At 42.5% G+C, this 17,941-nt stretch overlaps 1 protein-coding gene across 2 annotated transcripts in view; it reads right to left on the bottom strand.

Annotated features, from left to right (window-relative positions):
• Positions 1 to 5,459: 5,459 nt before the first annotated feature.
• Positions 5,460 to 17,941, bottom strand: part of LOC120060690 (serine/threonine-protein phosphatase 6 regulatory subunit 2-like) — a 16,839-nt gene continuing 4,357 nt past the window's right edge. For both annotated transcript variants that reach the window (XM_039010094.1, XM_039010099.1), the window contains exons 11-25: positions 16,286 to 16,477; positions 15,866 to 16,207; positions 15,708 to 15,772; positions 13,789 to 13,904; positions 13,611 to 13,696; positions 10,861 to 10,938; positions 10,672 to 10,769; positions 10,525 to 10,579; positions 10,257 to 10,381; positions 9,719 to 9,882; positions 9,158 to 9,515; positions 8,980 to 9,065; positions 8,170 to 8,395; positions 5,929 to 6,039; positions 5,460 to 5,854 (exon numbers count right to left, since the gene is read on the bottom strand). In XM_039010094.1, the coding sequence (XP_038866022.1) occupies positions 5,821 to 5,854; positions 5,929 to 6,039; positions 8,170 to 8,395; positions 8,980 to 9,065; positions 9,158 to 9,515; positions 9,719 to 9,882; positions 10,257 to 10,381; positions 10,525 to 10,579; positions 10,672 to 10,769; positions 10,861 to 10,938; positions 13,611 to 13,696; positions 13,789 to 13,904; positions 15,708 to 15,772; positions 15,866 to 16,207; positions 16,286 to 16,477 (2,136 nt within the window). In that variant the 3' untranslated portion in view covers positions 5,460 to 5,820. The remainder of the gene's footprint in view (positions 5,855 to 5,928; positions 6,040 to 8,169; positions 8,396 to 8,979; positions 9,066 to 9,157; positions 9,516 to 9,718; positions 9,883 to 10,256; positions 10,382 to 10,524; positions 10,580 to 10,671; positions 10,770 to 10,860; positions 10,939 to 13,610; positions 13,697 to 13,788; positions 13,905 to 15,707; positions 15,773 to 15,865; positions 16,208 to 16,285; positions 16,478 to 17,941) is intronic.

Below are 17,941 nucleotides of genomic sequence, written 5' to 3'. Positions count from 1 at the left end.
CCTAAACTGGGATATGCTTAACACCCTGGCCGTCCTACAATCTAAGCTAGATGCCCTCAATCTCACACAAATTATCAAGGAACCCACCAGGTACAACTCTAAATCCGTAAACATGGGCACCCTCATAGATATCATCCTGACCACCTCTGCTGTCTTCAACCAGGATCTCAGCGATCACTGCCTCATTGCCTGCGTCCGTAATGGGTCCGCGGTCAAACGACCACCCCTCATCACTGAGCAGGACTTTCTAATCGACCTGGCCCGAGTATCCTGGAAGGATATTGATATCATTCTGTCAGCAGAGGATGCCTGGTTATTCTTTAAAAGTGCTTTCCTCACCATCTTAAATAAGCATGCCCCATTCAAAAATTTTAGAACTAAGAACAGATATAGCCCTTGGTTCACTCCAGACTTGACTGTGGCGTACTGCGTAAAACATCCTGTGGCGTACTGCATTAGCATCGAATAGCCCCCGCGATATGCAACTTTTCAGGGAAGTTAGGAACCAATATACACAGGCAGTTGGGAAAGCAAAGGCTAGCTTTTTCAAACAGAAATTTGCACCCTGTAGCTCAAACTCCCAAAAGTTCTGGGACACTGTAAAGTCCATGGAGAATAAGAGCACCTCCTCCCACCTGCACTGAGGCTAGGAAACACTCACCACTGATAAATCTCCGATAATCGATCACATGACTAGAATTTGAAACATTGTGATTTGAGAGACACAAAGTAACAATAGCCTATTATCAAAGGGCAATACTGGGCTCTCACCATCATCACGATCATTATTCACATCATTCCAATTTAATGAAGTCACAATTATCAGCTTTCGTATTGACATCAGTGAGCAGGCTATCTGGGTGAGGAAAGACATGGGTAGGCCTAACAAAAGAAAACATCTGAAAATGATGACATTTCAGACACAGAAATCCAATGTTTATATAAAATGCTTTCCCCCCTACATTTTAAACAGTCTAATAAGTCCATTTAATATAGGAAAACATCGCCAAATCCATTTGATCTATGTAATTTCATTTAGTCTCATTATGATATGGAAAATGTAGGCTATTTCATATTTTACTTGAGTTGACTCTATAGCCTATTATACTAAAAGATCTACCCAGCATCTTTTAAAACTATTTTTATATTCACCTCATGTCTAAATAATTATTAACTTAAGGTTCTCACCAACAGTGCAGAAGGCTACACATTGCACAAGACGAGTATAGGCTATTTTAAGAGATTTAAGAGAGAATGAATGCAAACGTATGCCACTAATGAACAATAACTAGGCCCAATCGATTACCTTTGAAACTATCCTCTTTGAACTACCAGATCTGAATAAATGGGTTAGATGGATGGCTTTGATAGTCCAGCAATCGAATTGCAAGTCGTTCATATGCTAATAGTAAAAGTATTCTGCATTGCTACCCTCAGCATTCATTATTCTTAGAGGTCAGAACAAGCAACAGGGACTTCACCAGAGTTTCATAACCAGGAACGCAGCCCTGAAGACCAGGGGCTGACGGGGACATATACTGAGAAAAACATAGCCTTTTCTAAAATAATTTCCTGAAATTATACATGACTGGATACATTACAATAATATTTTTTTATACCACACAAATGACCAAAATGACAAGACACTGCAAAATTAATCTGAGAAAAATGAGCACCTAGCCTACTTGGACACTTCTTCATGACACATCCATTTCAACAAAATGGATGTTGGTCTCAACGACAATCCGTATGAGACCAGAATGTTGAGCACATTCTTGAAAGATTTGGACCTGAACTAGTTTTTAATGGCGATTCATTGTCATGTAGCCTTGTTGTATTTTTTGGTTATTTTAAAGAAAATGTTTTAGGCCCATTTCTTTTTTCCCCCCATATTTTTTTGTATTTTGGTAAGCTTTTTTGTTGATTAAAGGTTTTATAGTGAATGGTTGATGTTAATGGACAGTGTAAAAAAAAATACATTGTAGAAACTAGATATTGACATATGAACAAATCTATATAGGCCTGGGCTACAATACTTTGCCAATATGAAGGAATCTATGTACAATATTTGTAGCCATACATGATTTAATGAAAAGCAGTAAACATACACATTTAATAACAGACTCATAAACACAATCCTGCAATAGTCTACAGCTGGCTCCACAGCTTCCCCAGCACTTCACAGCTTCCCAGTGAAACTCAACTTAATGTAGCCTACGTATTGTGGCGGTGCAAGAGCAGCACTGAGTGTGAAAGACAGAGAGGAAGAGTAACAGAAAGACAGAATGTCTGTTTTAGACAGTGTGTGTGTGAGACCGTATGGTGTTTGGCCTCAAACTCATCAAGAATCTGATTTTAGAGTAGCAGTGTCTGTACTGTGTGTCTCATATCACAGAGACTGAGGGAGGAAGATCTATCAGAAAGAATGCAGGCGTTTCTTGTCTGCGAGTAGCTGTGTGTGAAAGTCGAGGGGTTATTGACTCTTTCTACCCTAAATAACCGTGTGCATAATGTTGTGTTTTGGACTGCAAGTGGAACCCAACCACACCACTCACCTAAACTAAAGATAAACATTCTGTATTTGTGCTGGCTGCTGCTTGTGTGTGTGTGCGCGCCACACTCAAATAATTTCAGCACATTAAGCAATGACATTCAGAAGCCAGTATTGATGATTGACATATTTATTAGTTTGATATCTTAACGTACAGGCTAGGGTTTGACAACAGTAACATACCTATTACTTATACAGAAATGAACCACCAGCAGCCACGCCCTTTACCAAATACTTCTGACCTCAGAAAGCACACACACACGTATGGGTTAGATGCAGTGTGGTGTTGGGGTGAAGGTATGATGTAACCCTGTACACACAACTAGTTAGCTTTTCAGACCCTGACTCAGGGTGGATCCCTCTCCCAGTCCCAAATCTAGCCTATTTCATTTGTCTCTAGCCTTTACCACTTACACAACCCTTTTTAATCCCCTGGACACTTCTGAGGAAGAAGACTATCTCTTATAGGATTGAGACCCAGCCCACTCTGGAAGACACTTTGGCATCACGATCTGTGGATAAAAACCCATCATATAACATAGTTATTTAAAAATCTTAATATGTCAAACAGATTCCTTTAAGTCAAACATCTCCTCAGCTGTGAGGAAAAACCTTGGTGGTTGTGACACCATCACAAAGTGCTTTAAAAACATAAAACCACATAACATTAAGGACATGCTCTGAGAGAAAGGAGGGAGAGAGAGAGAGAGCTCTTTTGATACTGATGGGATGATAGAGCATGATTGTAGCATAGATGCAGTAAAGAGATCAATCGAACTTGACCAAAATAATGGAATTGCCATGGAAATGCGTGGGGGAAAGATCACGAGTCTCTAAAAATCAGAGTATAATGCTGGTATGGATGTCAACCCCAACACATGTTCATGTCATCGTTACCAATCAACTGCATTACAGTTAAAAACAAAATTTGACTGCCTCTGATTTCTGTATGCTAGCCAGCTTATGTGAATGTGAGTTTGCTAAATGCTATCATCTGCGTCCCATGCAGCAAAATAACTCAAAATCGGACTTAAGCACCGACATTGTGGGCCTGTTACAATACAAAAATCATGATATTTGTAATTGATGAATATCCACTTCGTTAGATCAGATTTGTTGAATGTGCGCCAATCTGGTCAATGGAACATATGCATTCCATTAACTCCTTCACCAAAACTATGTGAAACTGTATGTATATGGAAGACATTTCCAATATATCAAACATGCGCACCCCCACACACACACACACCCAGGTGAAAGCATGTAGCAGGGTTACAGGGTCTGATGCTGGGGTAAAAACCAAAACACAGCCGTCATTATTGCCTCATTTCAACACACACACAGCAAACCGCTTTCCGATACATCTGAATTGATACCAAAAATAGATAAGTGTTTATTTATATAGTGTTTACATAATACGTTTACATTATACCACAACCTAATACAGGTTCAAATGTCACAATATTACATTTACACAGCTCTGTGGAGGGGTGATATGGAAGGGTGTGACTGTTTGTGTGTGTGCTCAGGTAGTGGTGTATGTCTGACGCTTTGTGTGTGTGTGTGCGCTCAGGTAGTGGTGTGTGTGTGTGTGTATGCCTCACGCTGTGTTTGTGTGTGTATATATAGTCTCATCTGTGTGTGTGTACTCATGCTGTGTGTTTGTGTGACGTCACACAGGTGTGCTTTCATCACATCCACAGGACTGCTCTTTTAACCTGAGAATATATCCCAAATCTCCCACACACACCGACACGCAAGCGAAGAGACAGCACAGATACAATCAATATCTTCACTACTTGTAATAGTCCACACAAAGAGAGAGAAAGATAGTGGTTGATTTTCATAATCATTCTGGATTTTCTATAATAAAATGATTGAGTCAAATAAATTAAACTAGGAACACATTTTGGCTTTGAGGATCTTACAGTCAGTACTGACTACCCATTCCCCTCCTCCCCAGGCCTCAGACTTTGCTCTGGGCTGAGGAAGACTACAGCGGGAGTAAAGTATCTCGTCTCTAAGTCTCAAGACTACATAAAGCTGGATCACCTGCGTGTGCTAGAGCTGCATGATAGCCCACAAAAATGAATAGCAATTTTTTTAACCAAATATTGCGATTTGACTCGTGATGAAGATCAAAACACTTGGGTGAACTGTTGGAATCATAGAAACACAATGACGTACAGTACCAGTCAAAAGTTTGGACACACCTACTCATTCAAGTGTTTTCACTATTTTCTACATTGTAGAATAACAGTGAAGACGTCAAAACTATGAAATAACACATATGGAATCATGTAGTAACCAAAGAAGTGTTAAATCAAAATATATTTTAGATTCTTCAAAGTAGCCACCCTTTGCCTTGATGACAGCGTTGCACACCCTTGGCATTCTCTCAACCAGCTTCATGGAGGTAGTCACTTGGAATACCTTTCCAACAATCTTGAAGGAGTACCCACATATGCGAAGCACCTGTTGGAGCTTTCCAGTGTAGAAAATAGTAAAAATAAAGAAAAACCCTTGAATGAGTAGGTATGTCCAAAATTTTGACTGGTACTGTATATTAGGAAGCAAAGTGGAAAGAAGCATCGCTCTTGTTTAGAACAATCTGTGGACTGCATTTGACAGAGGAGGAGGAAATGCGCTGCTTGATTGACAGGGGTAGAGTCTTGGTGTGAGTGGGAATATGCCGCAAGAGGGACGACAGAGTAAACTATAAAAACTTTCCTTACTTAGTGGCGTTTTAAAACTATTGTTGCAATTTTGGATGTTGAGACAAGGACATTACACATGTCAATATTGTGATGTGAATTTGATTAATTGTGCAACACACACACACACACACACACACACACACACACACACACACACACACACACACACACACACACACACACACACACACACACACACACACACACACACACACACACACACACACACACACACGTCATGTCCCAGTGTGTAGTGTGGTGATAGGTGTGTAGGAGAGACTTCAGCAGAAGGGCAGGTACAAACATCACATTAATCTGTTTATTGGTTGTTGGTGTTTAGGAGCTGTGGTCTGGATTCTGAATGGGCTTTTCTCTTCTGCTTTTTGTCCCGCTCATCCACCATAGATGTCCTTGACACGGACCAATGACAGGGCAGCACTGCTCACAAATACAGGTTGTTGCATGGCATAGAGTGTTGTTGGGAAGTGGAGTGTGGTTGTGTTAGCTAGGGAATGGAGTGTGTATGTGTGTGAGTGTCGTGGTAGCGCAGTACTAGGCCGGTCCGTTTGCCGAGGAGGGTGTCTCTCTGTGGGGAGAGTGGAGGGGGTAGTGTCAGTGAAGAAGCAGGTACACAACACAGACAGACAGAAACACACTTACTTTGTGACGGTGGCAGGCCGATCTGTGAGAGGAGCAGCTGTGGCATTAAGCAGGTCTTCTCCACCCATCACCCTCTTTTTCTCCTTTTCCTTCTCTTTCATGTCAACCTCACTGTAAAAGTAGAAAGGCACAACTAAGAACATCTTGGTTGTGTCTCAAATAGCAGCCTATTTCTTGTACAGGGCACTATTATTAGACAGAGCACTATGTGGCAGGTCTATGTGGTTCTGGCCAAAAGTAGTGCACTATTTGGGACTTTCTAGCCTTTTCAGATTTGCCCCTTGTAGACCTAGAGTAGAGAGGCATAGTAATAGGGTCAGAGAAGAACGGAGGGATGTCCAGCCAAAGGTCACACACACAAACAGTTAGTTATCATGCAGCTGCACACAACTGTGGCCAACACATACCATTGGTGTTTGGTCTGCAAAGTGTTGTACACTCTGTAACACACTCCCAACGCAACAAACTCCACAGGCAACACACTCAGTGGTTGGAGACCTACACTACATAAAGGAGGAGAGGGGAGGAAATGGGGGAGTGGAGGAAAGGGGAGTGGAATTGGAAGAGAGAGGAGATGAAATTAGAGAGTAGAGGAGAGAGGAGAGGAAGAGAATGAAAGGAAAAGAGGTGGGAGGGATGAGTATTGGGACAGTGGGAAGGAGAGAAGGTAAGATGAGATGAGTGGTGTAGACAGTAAGGCAGGGAGGGGAACATAGACCAGGCACCAGAACGAATCAGTTGGCAGGGGCCTTTGATTTCCATAAGAGGGCACATTTTTTTTAACGGGACCTCCCATCTGTGCACGTGCATTCACAATTTTTTTGAATGGATGTAATAGTAAAGACCATAGGGAGCTGGTGAGTTTCAAGTCTGGGGAAGCTTACAATTTATCCTACCAATCTGCGAACCAGTTATGATTATTTTTACATGCGCATTTTTCGTGGAACAGTTTAATTTCGAAAATGTTTGTTTCTCAAAATCATTGTCACGTGGTTAATCATAAAAGTAAAATGATAAAAATCAGAAAATGTAAATTACACTATTGGGAGAGCACAAGCCTCTGCCATATGGACACATTGATACACTGTGATCCACTTGTGGCTAAAGAAATGAGAGCATAACTCAGATGCAGCAGTAGGCCTATAACTTCCATTGTCAATTAAGTCAAATACATAGGCCGACAAATAAAAAACAGCAGAAAATATCCTGATAAATTCTGGTTCTTTCAAATCACATTCATCTCTTTGTTCTGCCTCCCTTTCTATCTGTCTTGAACTATTGCTAGTGAAGTGCAACATTCTAGGAACCGAAAGGTTGCTGGTTCAAATCCCGAGCTGACTATGTGAAAAATCTGCCAATTGAGCAAGGCACTTATCCCTAACCGCAGAGTTGTGTGAGCTCGGGCAGGGACTGTAAGCTGTTTATGACGTTTCCACTGGGATCATCAGATCGTGATATTTAGCTCTTTCACGCGGCTTGGTGATAAGCGAGGCCAGGAGTGTTGGAAAGATATTTCAAATACTGAGGAACTATCATTCGCAATGGATGCTAAAAAACTTTGTTGACTTGTGTGAGGTGAAAAAAATAAATAAAGTGGTGCACATGGTGAGTTAAGACACTGCCAAATGAGTACTTTCCTACATACAGTGCATTTGGGAAGTATTCAGACCCCTTGACTTAACACATTTTGTTACGTTACAGCCTTATTCTAAATTGGATTCAATTATTCCCCCCCCCCCCCCCCCCCATCAATCTACTCTTAAAAAAACAAATAAAAAAACAGAAATACCTTACTTAATTATTCAGACCCTTTGCAATCAGACTAAATTGAGCTCAGGTGCATCCCGTTTCCATTGATCATCCTTGAGATGTGGTAAATTCAATTGATTGGGCATGATTTGGAAAGGTACACTCCTGTCTATATACAGTACAAGTCAAGTTTGGATACACCTACTCATTCAAGGGTTTTTCTTTAATTGTACTATTTTCTACATCGTAGAATAATAGTGAAGACATCAAAACTATGAAATAACACATACGGAATCATGTAGTAACCTGAATACTCTGAATACTTATGTAATTGTGATCAGTTTAAAAAAAGATCTACTTGCAAAAATGTCTATAACCTGTTTTTGCTTTGTCATTATGGTCTATTGTGTGTAGATTAATGAGGGACTGTCACGTAACAAAATGCGGAAAAAGTGAAGGGGTCTGAATTCTTTCCAAATGCACTGTAAATACCTGGTGAAGCCAGCTCTCTCATTCTTGACATTCATGTTAAGTCTGATGGTCTCCAGTCTGGCGGTTGTGACGATGGGCTCTGTAGTGACCATTTCCTTGGATACTATCTCCATAGTAACAGATTCAGTCTTTTCCTCCTCTTCCTCACTGTCTGAGCCTCCTGATGAAGAGGTGTCTGATGCTACCAGGGGAGCCTTCCTCGCCACACACACACTCCACACACATGCTGCAGAGAAAACACACATGCTCTGCAAAGTGAACACACTTTGCATTAGGAACACCTGCTCTTTCCATGACAGACTGACCAGCTATGATCCCTCATTGATGTCACTTGTTAAATCCACTTCAAATCAGTGTAAATGAAGGGGAGGACAGGTTAAAGAAGGATTTTTACGTCTTGAGACAACTGAGACATAGATTGTGTACGTGTGCCATTCAGAGTGTGAATGGGCAAGACAAAAGATTAAAGTGCCTTTGAACTGGGTATGGTAGTAGGTGCCAGGCACACCGGTTTGAGTGTGTTAAGAACCGCAACACTGCTGGGTTTTTCAACAATTCCTGTGTGTATCAAGAATGATCCACCACCCAAAGGACATCCATCAAACTTGACAACTGTGGGAAGCATTGGAGTCAACATGGGCCAGCATCCCTGTGGAACACTTTCGACACCTTGTAGAGTCCACGCCCCGACGAATTGAGGCGGTTCTGAGGACAAAAGGGGGTGCAACTCAGGAAGGTGTTTCTAATGTTTTGTACACTCAGTGTACACAAACACAACTCACAATGCAGGGAGAGCACACACAGACTTACGGTTCATTCCCTGGCTGGGTTTAGTTTTGTCTGACCCACAGATCTCCGAGTCCACTGGAGAAGTGCACCTCAAACCTGTCTCTGAACTGAACACACACAAACACACGTGTCAGAATATAATCCTATACATGAGCAGCAGAAGGTTAAAAAAGATGGGCTGAAACGTGGCTGCACTCACCAGCAAAAGGGCTGAAAGTCAGTGAACTTGGCCCAGCCCTTCTCAGCCGCTGTAGTTACAGGCTGTGGGGCAGGGCTTCCCCATGCGTCTACGCCCACTCCGGGCATGGGGGCGTGGCTGTCCCACGGGTCTACGCCCACTCCAGACTTGGGAGCAGGGCTACTCCATGGGTCAACGCCCACTCCAGGCTTGGGGGAGGGGCTACCCCATGGGTCAACACCCACTCCAGGCTTGGGGGAGGGGCTACCCCATGGGTCAACGCCCACTCCAGGCTTGGGGGCGGGGCTATCCCATGGGTCCACTCCAGATGAGTGGGAGTTAAAGTTCACCTCCCCGAAACTAGCTGCCCAGCCAGGGCCTGAGAGAAACGACAACTCAGAGTAAGCACCAGACACACAAACAAATCAGGCAGAAACTTATACTACCACAGCAACACACAACCCAAGAAAACTAGAACCACACACAACCACAAAAACACCCACAAACAAAAACACTTCGCAGCAAACCCATGAAATACCCCCACCCACACAAGCAGACCTGGGGTCAAATAGTCATCCTTACTCTGTGCAGTCTCCGTCTGGCTGATGTTCTTGCTGTGTTCAGTCTGACATGTGACCTCATTAGGCACCTCCCCCTCCTTTGTGTCAGAACCTGTTGACTTATCAGGAGTATCGCTCATTCCATCACCCTGAGCCGATCCAACAGACATCTGTGGCCCCCCAAACCTGAGAAACCAAGAGAGAGCATTACTTGTGTGTGTGTGTGTGTGTCTGTATGTAGATCTGCTGTCTAAATTTGATCACTCTGTTTTCACAAAGAATTTTCCTGAGCGCCAGGAAAGGCAAATTCTAGTATATTCAAGGTTTAAAAAGGCTTCTAAAGTTTGTAACTTTAAAATGTCAGATTTGAATTTTCCCAACAAAAAAATGTATTAACCCACAAATATTTCCATTAACTATAATCCACATTTCCCGTTGAAGGATTATTTTCCTGCTGTGAGAAGCAGGCTCAAATTAAGATAGCATATACTGTATGTAGGCCTGTGTGTGTATACACATAGTCCTGGTGTGTTGTATTGTTAATCTGAGTTTGTGTGTACCTGGTCCTAGACTTGGTGTGCATAGTATAGTTGATCTCTCTCTCCTCCCAGATGTCTTCTTCCTCGCTATCATCAAACAACTGGATCTTCTCCTTAGTGCAGGCCTCAAATGCTGCAGTCTTAGCCTGTGAGCGCACGCAAACACAGAAATGTATACTTATAGATTCTCTGCATGACTGTACTCCAAGACCATTTTAGGTAATGACAGACAGTAAATTTCAAAACTGGAAGCACATATGAGGTAGAGGCTATTGACTCAGTCACTCACAGTGTCCTCTGTGTCCACGTTGAAGTTGATCTCTTTGATCCGGTCAAAGGTGGCGCTGCAGCACAGAACATACGTAGATCAACCTCAGTCACAATCAAGTCAGAACCCCTTAGGGAACTTACTTGATGTCGCGTTTGTGCGTCTTACCTGATGTTGTCGCCGTGTTCTGAGAACTCGTCGTCATTGAAGCCAAACTGATCCACAAAGTTAGCAGTCATCTGCTGGATCTGGTAGTCTGAGAATGTCTGTAAGATATCAGTCATATAAAACAGAACTAGATCATGGTAGCTACCAGGACAGAGTAGGAGCAGTAGATGGCTCTCTAAATTTGTGTACCTGTTGCAGTGACAGCTCTTTGGGGAAGGGACTCTGTCGGTCATCGTCTTCACTGGAGGAGCGCAGGTTGTGAGACACCTGGAACACACAGAAGCCAGGGGTTTTACATGTGTATTTATACTGAACAAAAAATAAAACATAAGTTGTAAAGTGTTGGTCCTATGTTTCATGAGCTGAAATAAAACATCCTAGAATTTTTATTTTATTTCTCAAATTTGGTGCAAAAATTTGTTTACATCCCTGTAAGTGAACATTTCTCCTTTACCAAGATAATCTATCCACCTGACAGGTGTGGCATATCAAGAAGCTGATTAAACAGCATGATCATTACACAGGTACATCTTGTGCTGGGGACAATAAAAAGCCATTAAAATGTGCAGTTTTGTCACACAATGCCACAGATGTTTCAAGTTTGGAGGGAGCGTGCAATTGGCATGCTTACTTCAAGAATGTTCACCAGAGCTGTTACCAGAGAATTGAATGATAATTTCTCTACCATAAGCCGCTTTCAACATCATTTTAGAGAATCTGGTGAACCGGCCTCACAACCGCAGACCACGTGTAACCACGCCAGCCCAGGACCTCCACATCCGGCTTGTTCACCAGCTGGATCGTCTCAGACCAACCACCCGGACAGCTGATGAAACTGAGGAGTATTTGTATGTAATAAAGCCGTTTTGTGGGGAAAAACTCATTCGGATTGGTTGGGCCTGGCTCCCCAGTGGGTGGGTCTATGCCCTCCCAGGCTGCGCTCCTGCCCAGTCATGTGAAATCCATCGATTAGGACCAAATGTATTTATTTAAATTGACTGATTTCCTTATATGAACTGAAACTCAGTAAAATCTTAGAAATGGTTGCGTTTATATTTGTGGTATGCAGAGTTCCCCCTATATTCATTTAGCTGCTAAACGGTTGCAAAATAAATTATTATATATAAAAAAACACAGCGTTCGGAAAGTATTCCGACCACTTGACTTTTTCCAAATGTTGTTACGTTACAGCCTTATTCTAAAATTAATTAATGTTTTTAAAAACAATCTACACACAATTTCCCATAATGACAAAGCGAAAACAGGTTAAATGTTTTTGTAAATTTATACAAATACCTTATTTACATAAGTATTCAGACCCTTTGCTATGAGACTGGAAATTGAGCTCAGGTACATCCCGTTTCCATTGATCATCCTTGAGATGTTTCTACAACTTTGAGTCCACCTCTGGTAAATTCAATTGATTGGACATGATTTGGAAAAGCACACACACGTCTATATAAAAAGGTCCCACAGTTGACAGTGCATGTCAGAGCAAAAACCAAGCCATGAGGTCGAAGGAATTGACCGTAGAGCTCCGAGACAGGATTGTGTCAAGGCACAGATCTGGGGAACAGTACCAAAACATTTCGGCAGCATTGAAGGTCCCCAAGAAGACAGTGGCCTCCATCCTTAAATGGAAGAAGTTTGGAACCACCAAGACTCTTCCTAGAGCTGGACACCCAGCCAAACAGAGCAATCAGGGGAGGAAGGCCTTGGTCAGGGAGGTGAAAAAGAACACGATGGTCACTGACAGAGCTCCAGAGTTCCTCTGTGGAGATGGTAGAACCTTCCAGGACAACCATCTCTGCAGCACTCCACCACTCAGGCCTTTATGGTAGAGTGGCCAGACGGAAGCCACTCCTCAGTAACAGGCACCGCCGTCCACTTGGAGTTTGCCAAAAGGCACCTAAAGGACTCTCAGACCATGCGAAACAAGGTTCTTTGGCCTGAATGCCAAACGTCACATCTGGAAGAAACTTGGCACCAACCCTACGATGAAGCATGGTGGTGGCAGCATCATGCTCGGGGGATGTTTTTCAGCGGCAGAGACTGGGGAAACTAGTCAGGATCGAGGGAAAGATGAATGGAGCAAAGTACAGAGATCCTTGATGAAAATATGCTCCAGAACGCTCAGGACCTCAGACTGGGTTCACCTTCCAACAGGACAATGACACTATGCACACAGCCAAGACAACACAGGAGTGGCTTCGGGACAAGTCTCTGAATGTCCTTGAGTGACCCAGCCAGAGCCCGGACTTGAACCCGATCCAAGAGCCCTGAAAATAACTGTGCAGCGACGCTCCCCATCCAACCTGACAGAGCTTGACAGGATCTGCAAAGGGATAAACTCCCCAAATACAGGTGTGCCAAGCTTATACCCAAGAAGACTCAAGGCTATAATCACTGCCAAAGGTGCTTCAACAAAGTACTGAGTAAAGGGTCTGAATACTAATGTAAATGTCATATTTCAGAACGTTTTTGCAAACATAAAAAAAAAAAACCTGTGTTAGCTTTGTCATTATGGAGTATTGTGCGTCAATTGATAAACTATTTAATACTATTTAATACATTTTGGAATAAGGCTGTAACATAACAAAATGTGGAAAAAGTCAAGGGGTCTGAATACTTTCCGAATGCACTGTATGCATATACAATGCAGTCGGCAAGTATTCAGACCCCTTGACTTTTCCCACATTTTGTTACGCTACAGCCTTATACTAAAATGGATTAAGTTTGTTGTTGTTCCTCAATCTACACATATATATATATATATATATTTCTGCCGAGACGTGCTTTTAAATGGATAGTCGTTGGCTTATTGACAAAGTCCCCCGCTTGTAGCAATGCACCCCCCCCCCCGGCTACCCTTGCCACCACTCCTGAAAAAAATGCTTGGGGAAACACTGGTGTGCATTTGTGTGAGCAGGTATGAGTACCAGGTCTACAGTGTTCTTCCTGTTGGTCTCTGTCAGGTCCTGGTCTACAAAGCTCTCCCAGCGCCCCCTGCAATCCTTAGGCAGCTCTGCAACACAGACAGTAGAGAGCTTCACACATACATTTACTCTACGATAAGCTTGCTATGTCCGTAGGCCTAAGTAACACACACAGCCCTACCTGTAATAAGGCTGCTGATCTGGATGCGGACTGGTCCTTTCTCCATGTTACAGACTACAGTATTAGCGATTCTTGTCAGGTGACCCATGTAGCCTCTCCTCATACCCCCCTCCGCCCTGAGAACACACACGTTCATGAGAAAATGTAACATGCACAATTACATTTATAAACGTTTACAACCTACACTTGTGACACACTATTACACACCAATCACAGATGACAAAACAGGAGCAAAAACAGCTGAACTGTTGAATCTGTTTAACTTTAACAGTTTGAGGGCTCTATTAACAAACCTAACACAGTGGTAAATCTAAGTGCTGGCAGAGCTTAATAGGTTCAGGGTGTGTCAGAAATATTTTTTATATTTTCACAGAGCGCAATAGCTGGCGGTGGCATGAAATGGCTGGGTTTTGATGAATAAACAAGTTGTCGGTGTGATGAGGGCTTGGCCACTCACTGGCCAATCAACATGTTCCATGGCTTAATACTGAATGCGTTTTGTTTTAGGTTCTGAAGGTTATTGACGGTATTTGCATTGTCATCAACACCAATTCGTCTAGGAGCACAGAATATTCTCATCCTGGTCCATTGTGGATTGATCCTACAGAGTATTAAATAGCATAGGCTACAGTAACAATTAGCAACAGTAAAAAAAAAAGTTTTTTATTTATTTTTTTAATCCAGTGTTTGCTCAATAGCCTGTTTGGAGTGTTGGTGGTCAACGTTGCAATTCTCTTCAACGAGCCTAACCAAGCCTACATGTCTTTACGCATTGCACTTCTCCTAAAATAAGAAAATACTAGGCTCCCATAAATTGTATGTGTGAGGCACGTTCTCAATATAGCCTAGGCCTACCATTGATAATGCATTATAGGACAGAATCATTTAATTAAGTCTAGAGGAGTGTGTCTTTGGTAACCAGATGAGGCACTTTTTGGAGATGGATACTCGAACAAGCAAAATGAACTCCGACGAATAGACCATTTAAACACCTTTAATGGAAGGCTACTTTGCAAGGCCAGGATAAAAAACACAACGCATTGCTGTTGAACCAGCCTTAGTAGCCTCGGGTAAGAGCAGGCTATGGAGGGCTTGATATCAAACAAAAAAAGCAATCTGTTTATTAAAACACCAACAATATTTCTAAATTGGACAGGGTCAGAAGCGTTATCATAAAATCACTTCTCTCGTTCCATGGCACCGTGTACACATGTAGCCTTAAATGTCTTTACTCATAACATTCGCATGTCTATACAAAATACAACTGTATCGTTGCTTATGTGCGAGGTAGATTCTCTAACAAATCTGCCGTTGATATGGCATTATAGGACTGAATAGTTTGGAGGCGCATGTCTTTGGTAATCAGATGAAGGGAGCTCTTTGAAAATGGAGGGCAAAAACCTAAAATATTTCAACGCACTCTCAGTAGACCATTTAGAAGCCTTCATTCATAGGCTACTTGGCTAATGGCCAGGATAAAAAGATGCACCAATGCGATGCTGCTAAAACCAACTTTGATTAAGGGGAGGGTAGGCTATGCTTGGTTTTTAAATAAAATGAGGGGAAAGCAATACATTTTTTATGTTTGTAAATACGAGATTCACCGGCACATCCCTCTTCTATGGGCACTGTGCATTATGGCTGCACTTCCACTCTCAAAATCCATGTCATTATTAACTGCATTACCCTTAAGACATGCTTTTTGTGGGTCTTAAAACTTTTGCGCTTGTTTTTAATGACACGCCTCAAATATTGCCACCCCTCCTCGCGCTAATGTTAGACAGGTAAATTGCCAAACCTGGCGTTAGGGCTGGAAAATGCCACTGCACCAGTATTCACATTACAAAATTGCAAACTAATGTGCGTTTGACACTTGCGCCTCCTTAGGGCTCTATTTTCTCCGGCACTGAGTGTCTTACTGAGTCTTATCATTCTCCTCCCAGGCCTCCAATATCCTCTGAACCAGACGACAGTCCTGAAACAACTACAGATGGAGAGAGAAAGAAAGAGAGTGAGGGAGAGGGAGACCTTGAGAGAGAAATGTTACAGAGAAACACAGGCAGGCAGAGACACGTACATGGGTCACCAGTGGGTTATGTGTGGAGATGTCAGGAGGAACAGAGGGCAGTGGTGGTTTGGGGCCAGGCAAGGCCTGCTTTTCCTGGGGCATCTGCTGAAGCCTGGGCTTTTCCTGGGTCGAGAGGCTGCCCTGAGGATTCTCCGCCTGGGGAAACATGGGTTTTTCCTGGGCCACAAAGCTGGCCTGGGGAATGTCTTCCAGGGGAACCAAGGGCCTTTCCTGGATAACCAGGCCAACCTGGGGCCTCTCCTCCTGAGCAGAGTGGCTGAGGATGGCTGCCACACACAGTTCCACTTGGAAGTGCAGGAAGTTGTTCCAGGTGTACTTAAAGAACAGGTCCTGCAACACACAACACAAACAGGTTAACAGATAAAATATGTATACAAACCAGGACATGGTGTGTGTGAGTGCACTCACCAGTAGGAGGTTTATGGTCTGGAGTCTGCAGAGCTCCAGTGTGACGGTGTTGTTATAAATCGTGTCGTCAAAACAGGTGTAATAACTCATGTTAGTGGTCTGTAGTAGGGAGGCCATTAGTCTGGCCACATGGAGACGACAGTTACCCAGTGGCACCTCCAACACACCTAGACTGGTCAGCATGGGGGTCCGCTAGAAACACACACACATAGACACAGGTGTAATTTAGTTTTATGACGTGATGAATAGCTGACATTACAGCTCCAAGAATGTATAACACATAACACCGCAAGACTGGAAGGGTGACATAGTCAGAGAATACAGGATGTGTGTATGTTGAAGGTGTGCATGTGTGTGTAGGCTTGCACGGTATACTGAGGTACTTGGAAATAGCCACAGGATGGTTTTTCAATACCGTCAACAACAATTTATTTGAAGTTTTTCCAATACATTTTTATATTTGTATATACTTAAGTAAATACCTGCAGTCACCTTGTGCAATATGTTAAGAGATAAAGCAGATCGTGTTCTTCATGTCACCGGTCACATTACATTATGAAGATTACCTTAGTTCCACAGAACAGTTGAGCCATCTCCTGTTTGTTTGTAAATAGCACAACGGGAGAAAGCGGGAGCAGGTTGAGTCCAGCTGTGTATTGACAGGGGTCGCGTTTTATATTGAAAGTTGTGTTTTTTTGCTTCAATAGAGTGATCAGGGATGTGCAACTAAAGTTACCCATCACAGAAAATACATTAGTGCAACACATTCGGCAGAAAATAGCTTAATTTTCATCAGATGACAACAGAAGTGCTACTCCATTTGGCTGGCAACCACATAAGTAAATGAGCTTACAATGAAAAAGCATGGTATTTTCTTGCAAAAACAATGCATGGCTGCCATATTTCTAAAGTTTATTTATAGAAAGAATGTAGCCAGCTACATTTCCTAATGTTTTGTTTTAAGTTAATCTAGCATTTTACCTGAGAAAATTAAGCTGGCTACACAGAGAAAAGTACCGGTAAAAGTAGCAACACATCAGTCAGAGCGCTGTCTGGTGATAGAATGCCGGTTCGTTCGTGAATTCTCATCCGAGTGAAGAAGTGCAACTGAAGCACAAAATGTGTTCAATCCCGAGCAGAAATTACAATAAGAAGCATTTTAGCTCTGCGTCGACAAAACGCAGCAAGATATTTCTGCGTTGTATCTTTTTTTCCTGCATGAAAAACACCCTATTTTACACTGCTGCTACTCTGTTATCATCTATGCATTGTCACTTTAACTATACACCTACATATTACCTCAATTAGCCCGACTAACCGGTGCCCCCGCACATTGACTTTGTACCGGTACCACCTGTAGAAAGATTCTCTACTGTTATTTTCACTGTCTATTTCCTTTTTTTTCTCCACTGATCTATTGTTTACCCAGTACCTATTTTTTACTTAAAAATTGCACTGTTGGTTAGGGCTTGTAAGTAAGCATTTCACTGTAATACCTGTTGTATTCAGCACACATGACAAATAAACTATGATTTGATAGCAACCCCTAAGTTTAACGTGCTAGTTATGTAAGTAAGTGGCTGAATTAATAAGGTATTGGGGCATTATATTGTGTTAGCTTTCTGCCGTGTTTGAGAAGTCAAAGCCCTTTGGATG

The sequence above is a fragment of the Salvelinus namaycush genome, chromosome 2 (genome assembly GCF_016432855.1).
Source record: "Salvelinus namaycush isolate Seneca chromosome 2, SaNama_1.0, whole genome shotgun sequence".
Lineage (NCBI taxonomy): Eukaryota > Metazoa > Chordata > Actinopteri > Salmoniformes > Salmonidae > Salvelinus > Salvelinus namaycush.
This window is presented reverse-complemented; position numbering and strand designations above follow the sequence as displayed.